This window comes from Podarcis filfolensis (genome assembly GCF_964270895.1).
Source record: "Podarcis filfolensis genome assembly, chromosome: Z".
In the NCBI taxonomy this organism is placed as follows: domain Eukaryota; kingdom Metazoa; phylum Chordata; class Lepidosauria; order Squamata; family Lacertidae; genus Podarcis; species Podarcis filfolensis.
In genome coordinates, this window is record NC_139617.1 from 35,666,990 (window position 1) to 35,681,955 (window position 14,966).

A 14,966-nucleotide genomic window follows, 5' to 3' on the forward strand; every position below is an offset into this window, starting at 1 on the left:
TTGGCCAATTGGTGCCAAAGAAGGATAGAACTTTCTTTATGTACGCTACAACAGCAGCAAGAATACTCACTGCAAAATATTGGAAGACACAAGATCTACCCACCCTGGAAGAATGGCAGATGAAAGTGATAGACTACATAGAACTGGCAGAAATGACCGGCAGAATCCGAGACCAGGGAGAAGAGTCGGTGGAAGAAGACTGGAAGAAATTTAAAGATTATCTACAGAAACATTGTAAAATTAATGAATGTTAAAATGATGTCGGAATGAAATGAAGCGGTTTTAGCAACAATGTTAAAAAGGAATATGTAAAAAGGGATTGTCAATAGATGAAAATATAAAGTTATAATATGTTAAGATAAAGAATTAAGATAAAAACAAAGAGGAAAAGGATTTGCTGAATTAACCATTCGAAATGGAATACAAAAAAGGGAGGTGTGAGGAGGTCAGGGAAACAAGTAAATGAAAGGCAAGACATGGAAAGATGGATTTATTTTTAATTGTCTTTTTTTTCTTTTCTGTATTTTGTATTTTTTGTTTTCTTTTTTTTTATTTTCTTGTTACTTCTGTAACTTTTTTTGAAATCTTAATAAATATCATTTGGGGGGGGAAAAGAGAAAAAGTCTTGCAATATATACCAAAATATGGAGTTAAAGGGGTGGAAGTGTTAGATGTGCTGCTCTCTCTCTCTCTCTCTGTGTGTGTGTGTGTGTGTGTGTGATTAAATACAGAATGTGACAGTTCATGAGCAGAATAAATGTACAAAGGGCACCTCCTCTTGGGCAGTGCCCCATATGTGGAATTATCTGCCCTGTTCAAATTAGTGGTGACTAACCTGTGGCAGCTGGTGCCTATTGGAACTGGCAGGGCAGAAAGCCCAACAGTAGAAGGAACCAGAGGCAATGACAAGCAGGGTCAGCCCCATCCTCTCCTCCTTGCTGAATTCTACAAGGGGCCACACTGAGGCTAAGGAGGAAGAGGCTAACAGGCAGAGCTACCGCCAGCACTGGAAGTAAGAAGGCATCCAAGCAGGTAGGGGCTGTTGGAGGGAAGTCTGAGGTTGGCGTGGCAATGCCTCATTTGCCCTAATGGACCAGCCTTCTTTCCTACGTCCCTACAGGTGCTGGACTCCAACTCTCATCAGCCCCAGCCAGTATGGTCAACGGTCAGGGATGATGTGATTCATAGTCCAACAACTACTAGAGGGCCACAACCTTCCCATCCTTGGTTCAGATAATTTACCCCTTCTTGCATGTGACCTGTTGATGGTGCTTTTTTCCAGTAAACCTTTGTTTTTAACAGCTGTTTAAAGTTATGATGTGTTAGTCCTGACTTTTTTAAAAAATGTTTTTACTATTAATGTTACTGTTACGCCTTTATCTGCATAGACACAATGGGTTGTCTCCAGCTAAGTTCCACTCAGAGCAGACCCACTGAAAATAACGAGCCTACATTATTGTTTATTTCATAGGATTCCCAGACCTCCTGATGGCAACAAAACCACAACATGGTTTGCTTGTTTAGTGGATACCCCACCATTTCCACCCTCCAAGGACCTTAAGGTGATGTACATGGTTCTCCCCCAACCTCATTTAATCTCCACAACAACCCCAGGAGATAGACAGGTCATGGGCCAAAGGGCAGGCACAGTGATCCAAGGTCAGGTAAGGGAGCTTCATGGCCAAGTGGTGATCCGAACCCAGGTCCTAGTCCAAAACTCTACCTGCACTGCACCACACTGGTTTTTACAAAAAGTCATGCATATTGATTTCAATGGGTCTACTTTGAGTAGGACCAGTTGCAACCCAATGTTCTTTTATTTATATATATGAATATATGTCCATTTATGTACTTCCTTGTGCATTCTGGTGGACAAGCGACATACAATTATTATTTTTAAAGCGAGTCAAGTCTCAGCTGTTGAGAAACACCAAAAACTTCCTTTCCTTCTCTCCCCCTGCTCCCCCCTCGCTCTTCGCCCACACCACCCCGATCCACCTTTTTTCTTTCCTTAAGCCTCCTGGGTGGCGAGAGAGTGTCACCCTCCTGCCATCTTTTTAATATGAATGTGAAATTAAGCGAGTTGCCCTTTCCCCCGGTGGACAGAATCCTCTGTTATTAAAAAGTAAAGCACTTTAATAATGAAAAACTTTCCCCCCTCCCCTCTCACCCCCCTCCCGGTGTTTTAACTGTTTAAAATTAATGAGAAGGGCAGAACGGTTGTCAAAAGCGTTATTGAAAGCGGGCAGCGAGGACGGCATAAACCCCGAAAATCCCTCCAGAGTGTTAAATAAACAGCGCTTCAGCCCTCTCCAAATCCCTCTGATGGTTATTGTATACATTCTGTATCTGAGCTCAGAATAGATCTGAGCACCAGGGAAGGCAGGAAAGGTTCCCGAATTCCAATAAAGGCCTCAAATTAAAGACAGCCCGGCGCGAATTCCAGGAGAAAATTAAAGAGACCTCAAACTTAAGTGACAGGTGACTTGCTTCTATGCCACAACTGTCTGGGGATTTAGTGATAATATGGCAATATATTACAAAGGACTCCTCATTCTCTCTCTCTCTCTCTCCTTCCACACCATTCCTCTCCCTCTCCCCCCCCACCAAAAAAATCTTCCCACCTTTTAGGTTTCAGAATGAGGCATCTCTCATTTTTCCAGAAAAAGAAGGGAGGAATACTTGTTTATATATATCTATTTAAAAAACAATTTCATCAAGGGTGTATACACACACACACACACACACACACACACACAAACCCCTATGTACAAGCAGGTAGAGAAGCAAGTTTGGGGGTCAGAGAGAGACAAACAAACAGGAAAAAAGAAAAGAGAAGGAAATAGTGCGGGGGGAGATACAACACATTAAAAAAACCCACGCCACTAGCATCAACCCCCCCGCCAACACACAGTTCCACCAGTCTCTTTATACATCTTCTCATCCCCCCCCCCCCCGGGAGCGATTTTATTTTTAAAAACTGCACTCTAATGGGCATGTTTTGATTTCTGCCTTCCAGGGTGGCTGGTCTGGGGAAAGGAAGAAAAATCTAAAATTAAAAACTGACTCAGAGCTGAAAAGGGAAAATACGCAGGACACAGACACACAAAGTACTACCTGCCACCCTGGAAATAGGGTAGAGTTGTAGCCAATGACCACACCTGTAACCCTCCCCCAACCCCAACCCCCTTTTGCTGCATTCGCACTTGACCTCAAACTTCCAGGTATATGCTTGACACATCATAGGCGCACACCTAAAGAAATACTGGCTAAAGCTGCACTTAACACTGCAGGAAAAATAAACACAAGCACCAAGTATTCACATTATGGTATGAACCTCTACAATAGGGACCAGGAACCTGCAGTTTAGGGGAAGGGCCACAGCTTCATGGCAGAACATTTGCCTTGCAAGTAGAATGTCCCAGGTTCAATCCCCGATATCTCTGAAACCCTGAAGAATTGCTGCTGGTCCACATATACAATACCGAACTAGATGTTCAGTTGGTTCTGACTCAGATTAAAACAGCCTTTAATTCAGAAACATGAGGACTAGAAGCTTAGTTCAGGGAGCACCATAGCTCAGTGGTAGAGCACCTACTTTGCGTGCAGAAGGGGCCCAGGTACAATCCCCAATGGCGTTGCAAGCTAGGGCTGGGAGAGACTGCCAGAAACCCCAGAGGCGCTGGCAGCCCATGTATCCAACACTGAACAAGATGGACCAAGGGTTTCACTCAATATAAGGTAGCTTTATATATCCTAAGGGGGAGAGAGGCCACAAAGCAATGGGAGAGCAACTGCTTTGCATACAGACGGTCCTGGGTTCAATCCTTGGCAATCTCCAGGTAGGGCTGGGAGAGACTCCGTGTCTGAAACCCTGGAGAGATGCTGCCAGTCAATGCAGACAACCAGTTTAAAATCATATGTCAGGAAGCTGCAGTTCAGGAATGGGAAACCAGTTATGGCCTGAGGACCACTTTTCCTTCTGGGCAACCCTCTGAGGGCCACATGCTAGTGGTGGGCCGGGCCAGATGCAAAAGTGGGGAGAGCAACAAATGTAGAATTTACCTTTCTACAGCAGGCTAGTTTCTGCACACACTCACCCATCTGTCCTTCATCTAGGTAGACTGAAGAGGGACTGTCAAGGAACTAGGTCACATCACAGGACACAGCCAGGCAAAAACACCTGATGCAGGTCCAGTAAGGAGTGTGGCTTGGCCCCTGGACCTGAGTCTCCCCACCCCTGCTGTAGCTGGACCCTGCATTCATACCCTGCTGTGATCCGTAAGTTAGGATAGATGCCTGTTTAGATATAGCCTCCCACTGGAAAGACTCCAAAGGACCATCTCTGATGGTGTTTGGGGTTCAGCTGTTTCTGAGCACCTAATGCAACACAGGAGGGTTGGCAGAGGTCAAAATAAATACATTCACTCTGAGAAGAAGAAGAAGAGGAGGAGGAGGAGGAGTTTGGATTTGATATCCCGCTTTATCACTACCCGAAGGAGTCTCAAAGCGGCTAACAATCTTCTTTCCCTTCCTCCCCCACAACAAACACTCTGTGAGGTGAGTGGGGCTGAGAGACTTCAGGGAAGTGTGACTAGCCCAAGGTCACCCAGCAGCTGCATGTGGAAGAGCAGGGACGCGAACCCGGTTCACCAGATTATGAGTCCACCGCTCTTAACCACTACACCACACTGGCTCACATAATAATATAGCTATATATATCATGATAAGGTATGGTCCCTGTATATCAGCTAAGTAAACAGACATGACATTAAATGTAAAACCTCCAGCCATTCATGCTTACATTCAATGATTCAGTTATTGGATTAAGAGTCCCTACTCAACTTTTCTTTTTAGATGCGACTGAAGTAAGCATGTAACCATGTACAGGTTTTGTTGGAACTGATTGACACTATTTTATTAAAAAGTCCTCTACTATAAATTTGTCTAATCCTCTTTTAAAGCCTTCCAAGTTGGTGGCCATCACTGCCTCCTGTGACAGTGAGTTCCATAGTTTAACTATGCGCTGCATGAAGGACTTTATTTGTCCTGACTATAAAAGGGAGGCATCTTCCTTCCAGTTGGTGGTGGGCAGGAAGCAAGGTGAGAACTGCAATGCCTTCTCTCTTGATTTTTTTTTTTAAAGGCATACATACAAAACGAAGATTTTTGGTTTTAGCAACTTTTTGCCCTGCACCTTCCAAGCCTCTCTCTCACACACAGAGCGTGCCCCCCGCTCGGAGCCTCCCAAAGCCTGGCAGAAAAAGTGCAGGCAGATCAAATGTATTCTCTTTGTAGGCCGGTGAACATTCACATACCCAGACGCGGCCGCATATATATTTCATGTGCCTAAAGATAAAAAATACATTTTACAGGTGCTTTCGGCATCTTTTCCTCCATCAGCTCCTCAGAGAAGTCCAAACACACACACACACACACACACACTCTAAAGGGGTATTTATAATGGACATCAGTGAAGACTTCTGCAAGGAGAGAAAGCTATGATGAGGTTCATTTGGTAAAGCCTCATACACTGAAAAAACTGGAAGCAGCACAGAACTGGAAGAAGGCAGAACACTCAGTTTCCAAGTTGATCAGTTCTAATCAGCACAAAGGGCCAGGAAACTTCTTCTCAGTGGCTAAAAAAGGTCCCTTTCCATGCTGACTGGGTGGCTCTAGGATACCAGGGACAGGGACCCTTCTGTAGAAATAATAAGTTTCTGATCTGCTGCAAGGTCAAGGTCAACTTTGGAACACAGCTGTTCAAGGCAATCCCCAGTAGCTAACAATGGACAACATGTACGGATGCTAGCCATTTGGGCCAAAAAGAAAAAAGCCACTTTTGCAATGCCTTCAAAGTCTCATCTCCTAAATGGAGTTTCTGACTCACCACAGATGAGCAAGCAAATAATTTGCTTTACACCAGGGTTTGGGAACCCTTTTCAGCCTAAGTGCTATATTCCATTCTAGGCAACCTTCTAGCAGCCCCATGCCAGCAGTAGGCAGAGGGAGAAGCAAAAGTGGGTGCAGGAACAAATGATAATTCTCTCTCTCTCTCTCTCTCTCTCTCTCTCTCTCACACACACACACACACACACACACACACACACACACTCACTCACACTCACACACAATCCTCCATCCAGGCAAGCTAAAGGCATTACCAGATTCCATGGACACATTCCAGCCAGGTAGAAACACTTAAGGAAGGTGTGTAGCAGGGAAGACATTTACTAATCTTTCCCACTATACCTTCCTCAAACACTACCATCCTCAGGTGATGAAATGTCAAATTTAGATCCCACTCTTCACCATTAACTGATTGCAGAGGACTTTTTCTGTGGACTCTCCTCACCACAGACGTGTGGCTGCCACCTTCCCATACAGCTTTCAGTGAATGCTGAAGATGCACCTCTTTGCTATGCCTTAGACACCTGAAAAGTGTGTGCTTTCAGGGCCCACCGTATTCCTGGGACTGCAATTCATTTTAGACTGTTTTAAATTTTGAATTTTGAATTGCCGTAACCAGCCCCAGGATCTGCTGGTAAAGGACAGGTAATAAGTAACAACAACAACAGCAGGAAGAAGAGGAGGAGGAGAACCCCCAGACTGTGAACCTGGTCCTTCAGAGGCCCATCTCCCTCCATAACAGGTCATTCACCTAATCCTCAAACCCAGGTTTAAGTGAAGAGTATAAGAGCAGAGCTGGTGGACCAAATGTTAGGTCCATTCTCATCGAGCATCCCAGGAAGTAATGCCTCTTGTGACTAGCAGAAAGGACTGCAAACCTTTTAACTTTCCTCTCTAGAAAGGAAGGAAACATGGAGGGAGAGAGGGGTTCCCTCTTCCATAAGAACTCACCTTATTTCCCCTCTGGCTGCCCTTGAAACGGTCATCTTTCATCAAGCTGGACAGGACAGATTCCATCTTCATCTCTGAAACACTGGAAGGCAAAAAACAAGGGATGGAAAGATCACTCATGTTTGGGTTTTTTGGCGCATATTTTTAATAATTATTAAATCATGTCTGGAAATGGCACTTTTAAAATAAAATAAAATAGTGCTACATCAAGGGTAGCCCAAGGCGATGCCATTCAGGTTCTGCTGGGCTATAATGAAGGTGTGTAGCTTCATTTTTTCAGCCTGAGGGCCACATTTCCCTTCTGGGAAACCTTCTGAGGGCCACATGCCAGTGGTGTGCGGGGCCATGAGTAAGAAAGCAACAAATATAAACATTACCTTTCTACAGTATGCTAGTTTCTATAGAAATACACTCTTTCTCTATCCTCCATCCAGGTATTTCACACAAATTACCAAGTGCTTATTCTATCTATCTATCTATTATCACAGGGCGGTTTACAACATAAAAACACATTACATAATAGGGGAGGGGAACCAATAGCTTCCCCTCACACACACACACGCACCAGACACATTTAAGAGGCCATAGATTGTTTCATCAGCCAAAGGATTGGGAGAAGAGGAATGTTTTTGCCTGGTGATTAAGGTTATTTAATGAAGGTGCCAGATGAGCTTCCCTGGGGAGAGACTTCCACAAATGGGGAGCCACTACAGAAAAGGCCTGTTATCATGTTGTCGCCCTCTGGGCCCCTCATGGGGGTTGGGCACAAGGAAAGGGCCTCAGATGATGATCACAGGGTCCGGGCCAGTTCATATGGGGAGAGGCGGTCCTTGAGGTATTGAGCTCCTGAGATGTTTTAAGGCTTTGAATTGGGCTCAGAAACTAATTGGCAGCCATTACAGTCAGGTCAGGATTGGCATTATTTGCTCAAACCATCTTGCCCTGGTTTCATGTGTTCACACATAAACACACACACACACACACACACACACACACACTCAATCCGAAATGCTCAAGAGCCTGTAAGGCACACCAATATTGTCATCTCCCTATTGCAGATGGGAAGGACCAAGAGAGAGGTATAGGGCAAGGAGCTACAGTCCTTCCTCATAAATGAGGCCAAAATGTTTACCTATGGTTTCTGAATATTTCCCTTTTTGTGCAGTAGGAGGGATGGAATGTCTTTGAAATGCGGCTATTGTTGTAGGGTTGCTAGCACTGAATCCCACAACTCCTGCTTTAAGTTCAGGCTAGCCACCAAGAAATCCCCTCTCTTCCCTTCCTCCTTCCAGCAATCCTTCTGAGGACAGACCCTGCATCCATTTTACAGAGGGTAAGAACCACCACTGATGGCAGCTTGGTCGGTTTGCTGCTCATCAATGATGGCAGGCGCACCTGCAGGCTTAAAAAATTACAGATTCATAATACAGTGGTACCTCGGGTTACAGATGCTTCAGGTTACAGACTCCGCTAACCCAGAAATAGTACCTCGGGTTAAGAACTTTGCTTCAGGATGAGAACAGAAATCGCGCGGCGGCGGTACGGAGGCCGCAGGAGGCCCCATTAGCTAAAGTGGTACCTCCGGTTAAGAACAGTTTCAGGTTAAGAACGAACCTCCAGAACAAATTAAGTTCTTAACCCGAGGTAGGTACCACTATAATTCCTTTTTAATATTATGAGAGGCAAATGACGTGTGAAAAACAAAATTGTTCACAATTCCATATAGTCAATAATCATTTAAAAATTATTATTATTTACTCATTTCCTATCTCACCCTTCCTCCCTAAAGAGCCCAGAGCAGCAAACAAGAGACCAATCCATAAAACCTTCACCCAGTGTCCTGGGTATCAACTCAGTGCAACTGGGTTTTGTAGCTGTTATCTGAACCTTGGATTATCTTCCATTAACCTTTCCCTTAAGACCATGATAGCATTTTGTACAATCCTGCCTCTTCTCCCCCCCCCCCCCCCGGTTTCTCATATACACACACACACCTTTAAAATTTAGCTTCCTTTTGCATCCACATGGAATGAAACTGACATTTCAAAGGAGAAATAGACAAGGAAAGTGGAGGGGAACTCAGCTCTAAAGTGTAATTTTTATTTTGCTGTGTGTGTGTGTTTGCTTATGTCTCTCTTGGTTCCTTCGATTGAGACTTGCGGTTGTTTGGGGGTTGCGGGGGAGACGGGTTGAAAAGGATTGCATTGTTGTAAGAACAGCACAGGGGCTTCCTCGCCGACAGCTCATCAGACAATTGCTTTATTTCCTAACAGCTGCCTAACGAAGTTTATAAAAGAAAGCGGATCCCCGTGAAGGCATGAAGCCACACACACACACACACACACACACACACACACCAGCTTCAGCCCCTTTTTCTGTGACGTGCTCCCCGCTGAGTGAACGAAGTTCGCTTATATGCAAGGTTGCAAGCTGGCAGCATGCCAAGCGTGAGGAGAGAAATGGCAGGGGTAGCAGGAGTAATTTTGGGGGAGGGGGTGTTATCTTTATATCTCCAGGAAATCACTGTCAAGTGGGGAGGTGGGGGGAAGGCTTTGACATTTTCATTCACAAATGTGTCAGAGCAGTGGGGAAAACACCACTTCTTCTTTTTTTAAAAAAAGAAAGAAAAGCACTCTGCCATTCATATCTTAATTTTATGACTTAATATAATCAAGAAGAACCAAAAGGGGGTTATTGAGATCTAGCGCAGTAGTGAGGAATGATGGATCTGGACCATGTTTCCTCAGAGGGCAGTCCTGCCAGGTTCAGTGGGCCTTACTTCCCCAGGTTAGCCTGTGCCATGAATCACAAAGTTGTTGGTTTTGTCTCTTGCCTCTGCTATGAACTCCTAAGAATATAAGGAGGGCCCTGCGAGATGAAACCCAATTGTCTGTTTAGTTCAGCACTGTCTTTCCACGATGGCAATCAGATGCCTCTGGAAAACCCACAAGCAAGGGCATAAGGGCACCAGTCCTTTTCTCACTACTGATTCCCAGGAACTGAGCTAGATGAACCAAGGGTATGGCTCAGTGCAATGCAACTTCCCATGTTCCTATTTAATGCAGCTCTTTATAAGGACTATTGTGTGGGGAAGGGCTGCACCTCAGTGGTAGAGAACCTGCTTTGCATGCAGAAGGTTCCAAGTTCAATCCCCAACATCTCCAGATAGGAGAAATACTCCTTGGCTGAACTCCTAAAGAGCTGCTGCCAGCTAGCACAGATCCTCGACACAGGGTTGTCCACACAGACAGAGTCTCTCTTCGTAATGTACTTTGCTGTACCGTCCATCCAACACTGCCGAGGGCATCAACTGGAATCGTAGTTCTGTAAAAGCGATTCTTAGAACGGCAAGTGGGAGCTTTGTCAGGTATCTGGCTCGGGCATGTTCCATTTTGATAAGTGGGAACCATAGTGAACTCTTGGTAGAAGCAATCACAGTTAGATCCCTTTCTGCATCGGACCTAAAGAGACAGTCTCTTAAGTGCCTCTTATCCATCTTCATGGTCACCTGAAGATCTTGTAATTGATATTGGGACAAGAGGCGTTGGGTGCCACTGTCAGCTAGCATAGACAAAAGTGAGCCAGAGGGAGGAGCAAGGGTCTGACTCAGTAAAGCAGTTTCCTAGCTAACATTTCATCCTGCAAGAACATTCTGCTGCTAGAAGCCAGTCTTGAACAAGATAAAGGGGAGGGGGTTTCCCATGTAAAACTGCTGAATTACAGCTTATCAAGAAGTTCAGTTCCATTACCTGTGGCCTGAATCTGTTTTTAAATCCTGCTATAGGTATTCATTGGTTTACCAATGCCTGTATGTAAGCGATGATGCGGCTTTCTGAGCAATGACTATATATAATTTTACAAAAAATGTACTAGAAAGACAGAAAGAACTTATTCATGCAACTCATAGTTAAACTATGGAATTACTCCTGCAGGAGGGAATGGTGGCCACCAACTTGGATGGCTTTAAAAAAGCATAGGGCAGATTCATAGAGAAGGCTACTAGCCATTGGGCAGATTCATAGAGAAGGCTACTAGCCAAGACAGCTATGCTCTGCCTCCACAGCTGGAGGCAGCAATGCTTCTGAGTATCAGTTGCTGGAAACCACATGGAGAGAAAGTGTTCTTCTATCCAGGTCCTGCTTTCTGGTTTCCCACAGGCATCTTGTTAGCCCCTGTGAGAATAGGATGCTGGACTAGATGGGTCATTGGCCTGATCCAGTAGAGCTCATTCTATGTTCTTATGTACATTTAAGCTTTATCACAGTCTGTGGGTTGCATTACTCAGAGCAAACTCATTGAAGTTAGTCACGTCCATCAATTTCAGTGGGCCTACTCTGAGCAGAACGAGCATTTACGACAGTCTTGTGTTTCCTATATTGTATAATATATCCATATGATGACACTGCTAACATCTTCTCTCCCTCCACCCATGTCAATGTATCTGTCAATATAATAATAGTATTTCATGCATCCGATGAAGTGAGCTCTGGTCCACAAAAGTGGTACCTAAATTTGCTTTTTTCCTCTTCCCTCTCCATCACCTTTTCCTTTTGTGTTGCATCTTTTAGATTTTAAATCTTTGCGTGGGAGTGGTCATGTTTTAGTTGATTGTATGTAAATCGTGCTGGGACTCTTTTCACCTGAAGAGCAGGACACAAATGCTCTAAATAAATAAAAAGACTAACAAATTTATTACAGCATAAGCTTTCATGGACTTAGAGACCACCTTGTCAGACACATAAAGCAATTTGTTCGCGTTAGTTAGCTCAGAGCAAATTGCTATCTGCCATGAATGTGCCCAAATCGTATTATTACTGTTGTCAGTTACATCAGTTCATTAAGCTTATTAGTTTAAAAAGAGACAAGAGGCATGCGAAAAAAGAGACACGAGGCAGGCGACCAACCTTTCAGAAGGTGGCGGAACAGCTTTGCTTTCAAAGCACAATAGTTTATGCGCCAGACCAGCACATGGCCATTCTTCTGCCTCGTTTCCCACACTGAAATTGTCAGGATAAATTTCCACCAGGCTCCATTTATGAACGGAAAGGGCAATTAGATTTGATGCCACGTGTTGCCCTGGGCTTGGAACTGTCTATCCGGATCTGATCTGTAATCCATTAAGCCCACAGCCTGCTATCAGTCCCTTCTTACTTACACACAGGGATAATCCAGTTCCACATAGATAACTATCACACAGTAAGAAGCACCTACCTGTCTTAATTAGGCTCATAGATTCTGAAATGAGGACTTTATAAACACTCCACTAACCCAAGGTCCTGTCCCACAACAAAGGGGTCCTGACTCGTGTCCCCTTAAGATTTTCCCCCAGTCCTCCTGGGAGATACTGGGAGCCTTTTCTAACTGGGGTGGGGAATTTTTTTACAGCTCAAGGGCACATTCAATTCTGGGCAACTTCTCAGAGGCCTCACACCCATGACAAACAGGGCTAGAGGCAAAAGTGGGAGGAACAACAAATGCAAAAATTCACCTTTGTACAATAGGCTAGCTTACACTCTCTTGCACACCCCTCTCTGTTACTGTTGCTGCCATTGATAGTAATTGTCAGAGCTGCCAGAAATCCCAGCATTATCTATAGAAATTGTGGAACACTTTAGAGCTACTGAACCACCTAATCCTATACAGCAAATTGATTATCCTAGGCCAGTTTATCGAGCCGAACAGCACCATCTTTGAAGAAGAGTGAAGTAGCAGCAGGCTTGGTGAGATCTCAAGACCTGCAGGAGTACAATAAATAATTAAGAAGAACCCACCCCCCACCTCCAAACACACACAGGGGGCATGGAATTCTGGTGACTGACTCCTGGTGGGAAATGATGGGGAACTGAGACCAACTGGGGAGATGGAATGGATTATAGTGGTAGAGGACATGGCTAACTGGCTGGCACCCTGAACAGGAAATCACCGCGCTGCAACTTTTTGTTGCAGGTTCCACTTAGATGGGGGAAAAGTTATCGCATCAGTGAAGATGGGGCCTCCCATCAACAGAAAAGCTTTACACACACAAACCCAGAAGGCGTAACCCAACAAGTCTCCTGCTCTACCACATGTTGTAACTACTGAGTACTCTCTTCGCTTTTTACTCAATTATGAAGGCCACCTCCTATTCTGTTTCTCTTCCTATTCTGAAGCCTCTCTCATACCTCCATTTTCATCTTTGTCCCCATTTGCACGCCTCCCCTGCTGTCCTTTTCTGCATCTCCTCCTTTGCACTCCCCCGTTTTCATCTGCACCTTCTCCCCCTCCTCTTTGCCTCCTTTTACCCCTTGCAAACAGACCACCACCATTTCCACACCACCACCTCCCTATTCTCCTACATCTGCAGATTTATGTTCCTACAAGTTTAAGATGAATAGCATCTTAAAAGCAAGCTCGTTCAGTTAGAGAAGGCTAAGTGATGGATGGTGTGCATACATGAGTGTTTGCTTGTTAATAAAATACTTGCTGTAAATTACTACATTCTATTTGGAACTTCATCTTGAAGGCAACATTTGCTACCAGGAGTGAAGTGATATTTTAGCACTACTTTATCACTCACCCATGTGGCAGCTGAGGAAAGGAAGAGGGGGAGCTTTGAGTAAAGCAGGGACGGAAGGACAATGAGAAGGAAAAAGTTGCAGTACAGTGGTACCTCTGGTTGCGAACGGGATCTGTTCCGGAGCCCCATTCGCATCCTGAAGCGAACGCAACCTGTGTCTGCGCGTGTTGCCACTTCCGCACATGATGTCATTTTGAACATCTGCACATGCGCAAGCAGCGAAACCCGGAAGTAATGTGCTCCGTTACTTCCGGGTCGCCGCGGAGCACAGCCCGAAAACTCAACCTGAAGCTACTTCAACCTGAGGTATGACTGTATAAAACAACGGCAGAGGTTTTAATAAGGCATGGATAGAAAAACACTGAGAGGAATAAAGTGGTGGTCTTAAGCAAGATTTCAGTACAGCTAGAAGGGAACTGAGAACAGCTTTGTTGTGTAAGCTTTTTGGTGTTGGTTTCTGTGTTGTACCCATCTCCACTATATCTCCTTGTTAAAACATTAAATAAATAAATCAGTATTTCTTCCTCCCCAATCTATTCAAACCTCTCCTGTTGTTTTAAACCTTCTCGCTTCCATGCAATGGTCTCTATTAATGGACTATTAATAACAATAACAATTAATTATTATAAGTAATCGGTTGTGTCTAACTAAGTTCTACTCTGCATTGCCCCACTGAAATTAATGGGCCCACATTAGTCATGTCCACCAATTTCAGTGGGTCTACTGTGAGTAGGACTAGCACTGGTTTCATCATCATCATCATCATCATTTCTCCCGTATCGGTCTCTACAGCCACAGCAGGCGCTGCAACCTTCCATTTGCTTGCCTTTACCCCCAAAGGCACACTCCTCAATTGTCTCCTGAGACACAAGGATGCCAACCAACTGAGAATTTCATTAATTCTTTTTTTGTAATGAATTTTTTTTTAAAAAAAATCTCTTTGAGAATCATACTTCGGCTGTCATTAAAAGCATCCTTCTAAAAAGAAGGTAGCAACTACCATCCATTTGTAATGAGACACAGCAGTGCAGATACCTTATTATTGGTTTAGCTAGGAAGTTTGGTTGGAGAGGAGAGGAGTGCGGGGGGGGGGGGAGTTTGTGACTCACTTAATCTTGCAAGAAGCCAAGAAGTTGACATATTCCGCCTCTGAAGGTGCAAGGATGAGCAGGCTGTTCCCGTGACTGCCAATCCGAGCTGTCCTCCCAACACGGTGGACGTATTCGGCAAGCGAAGCTGGAGGATTATACTTTAAAAAAGAAAAGAAAAAATAATGTGCAAGAGAGAGAGAGACAGGAAGTTTGGAGAGTGGAGGGGAAGAAAAGGAATTAACAGATTGCATGGGTGGTTAATTATCAGAGAGAGTGCTGTGTCTGAGGTCATTTAGAAAAATAAATTCCAGGTCATATCAGCTTCCTTTTCCAAGGAAAGAAATGGCTTATCAGAACCCATCATCCTCATATCCCCGCAACCATCATTCACAGCTACAGTGGTAACAAGGGTTTTTTTGACATATGAATATGACACATTGGCCAAGCTGTCTTCTCAC

At 44.5% G+C, this 14,966-nt stretch overlaps 1 protein-coding gene across 3 annotated transcripts in view; it reads right to left on the reverse strand.

Annotated features, from left to right (window-relative positions):
• The window catches only part of DDX31 (DEAD-box helicase 31), a 66,552-nt gene that overhangs the window by 22,282 nt on the left and 29,304 nt on the right, over positions 1–14,966 (reverse strand). For all 3 annotated transcript variants that reach the window (XM_083596389.1, XM_083596390.1, XM_083596388.1), the window contains exons 16-17: positions 14,527–14,666; positions 6,862–6,943 (exon numbers count right to left, since the gene is read on the reverse strand). In XM_083596389.1, the coding sequence (XP_083452515.1) occupies positions 6,862–6,943; positions 14,527–14,666 (222 nt within the window). The remainder of the gene's footprint in view (positions 1–6,861; positions 6,944–14,526; positions 14,667–14,966) is intronic.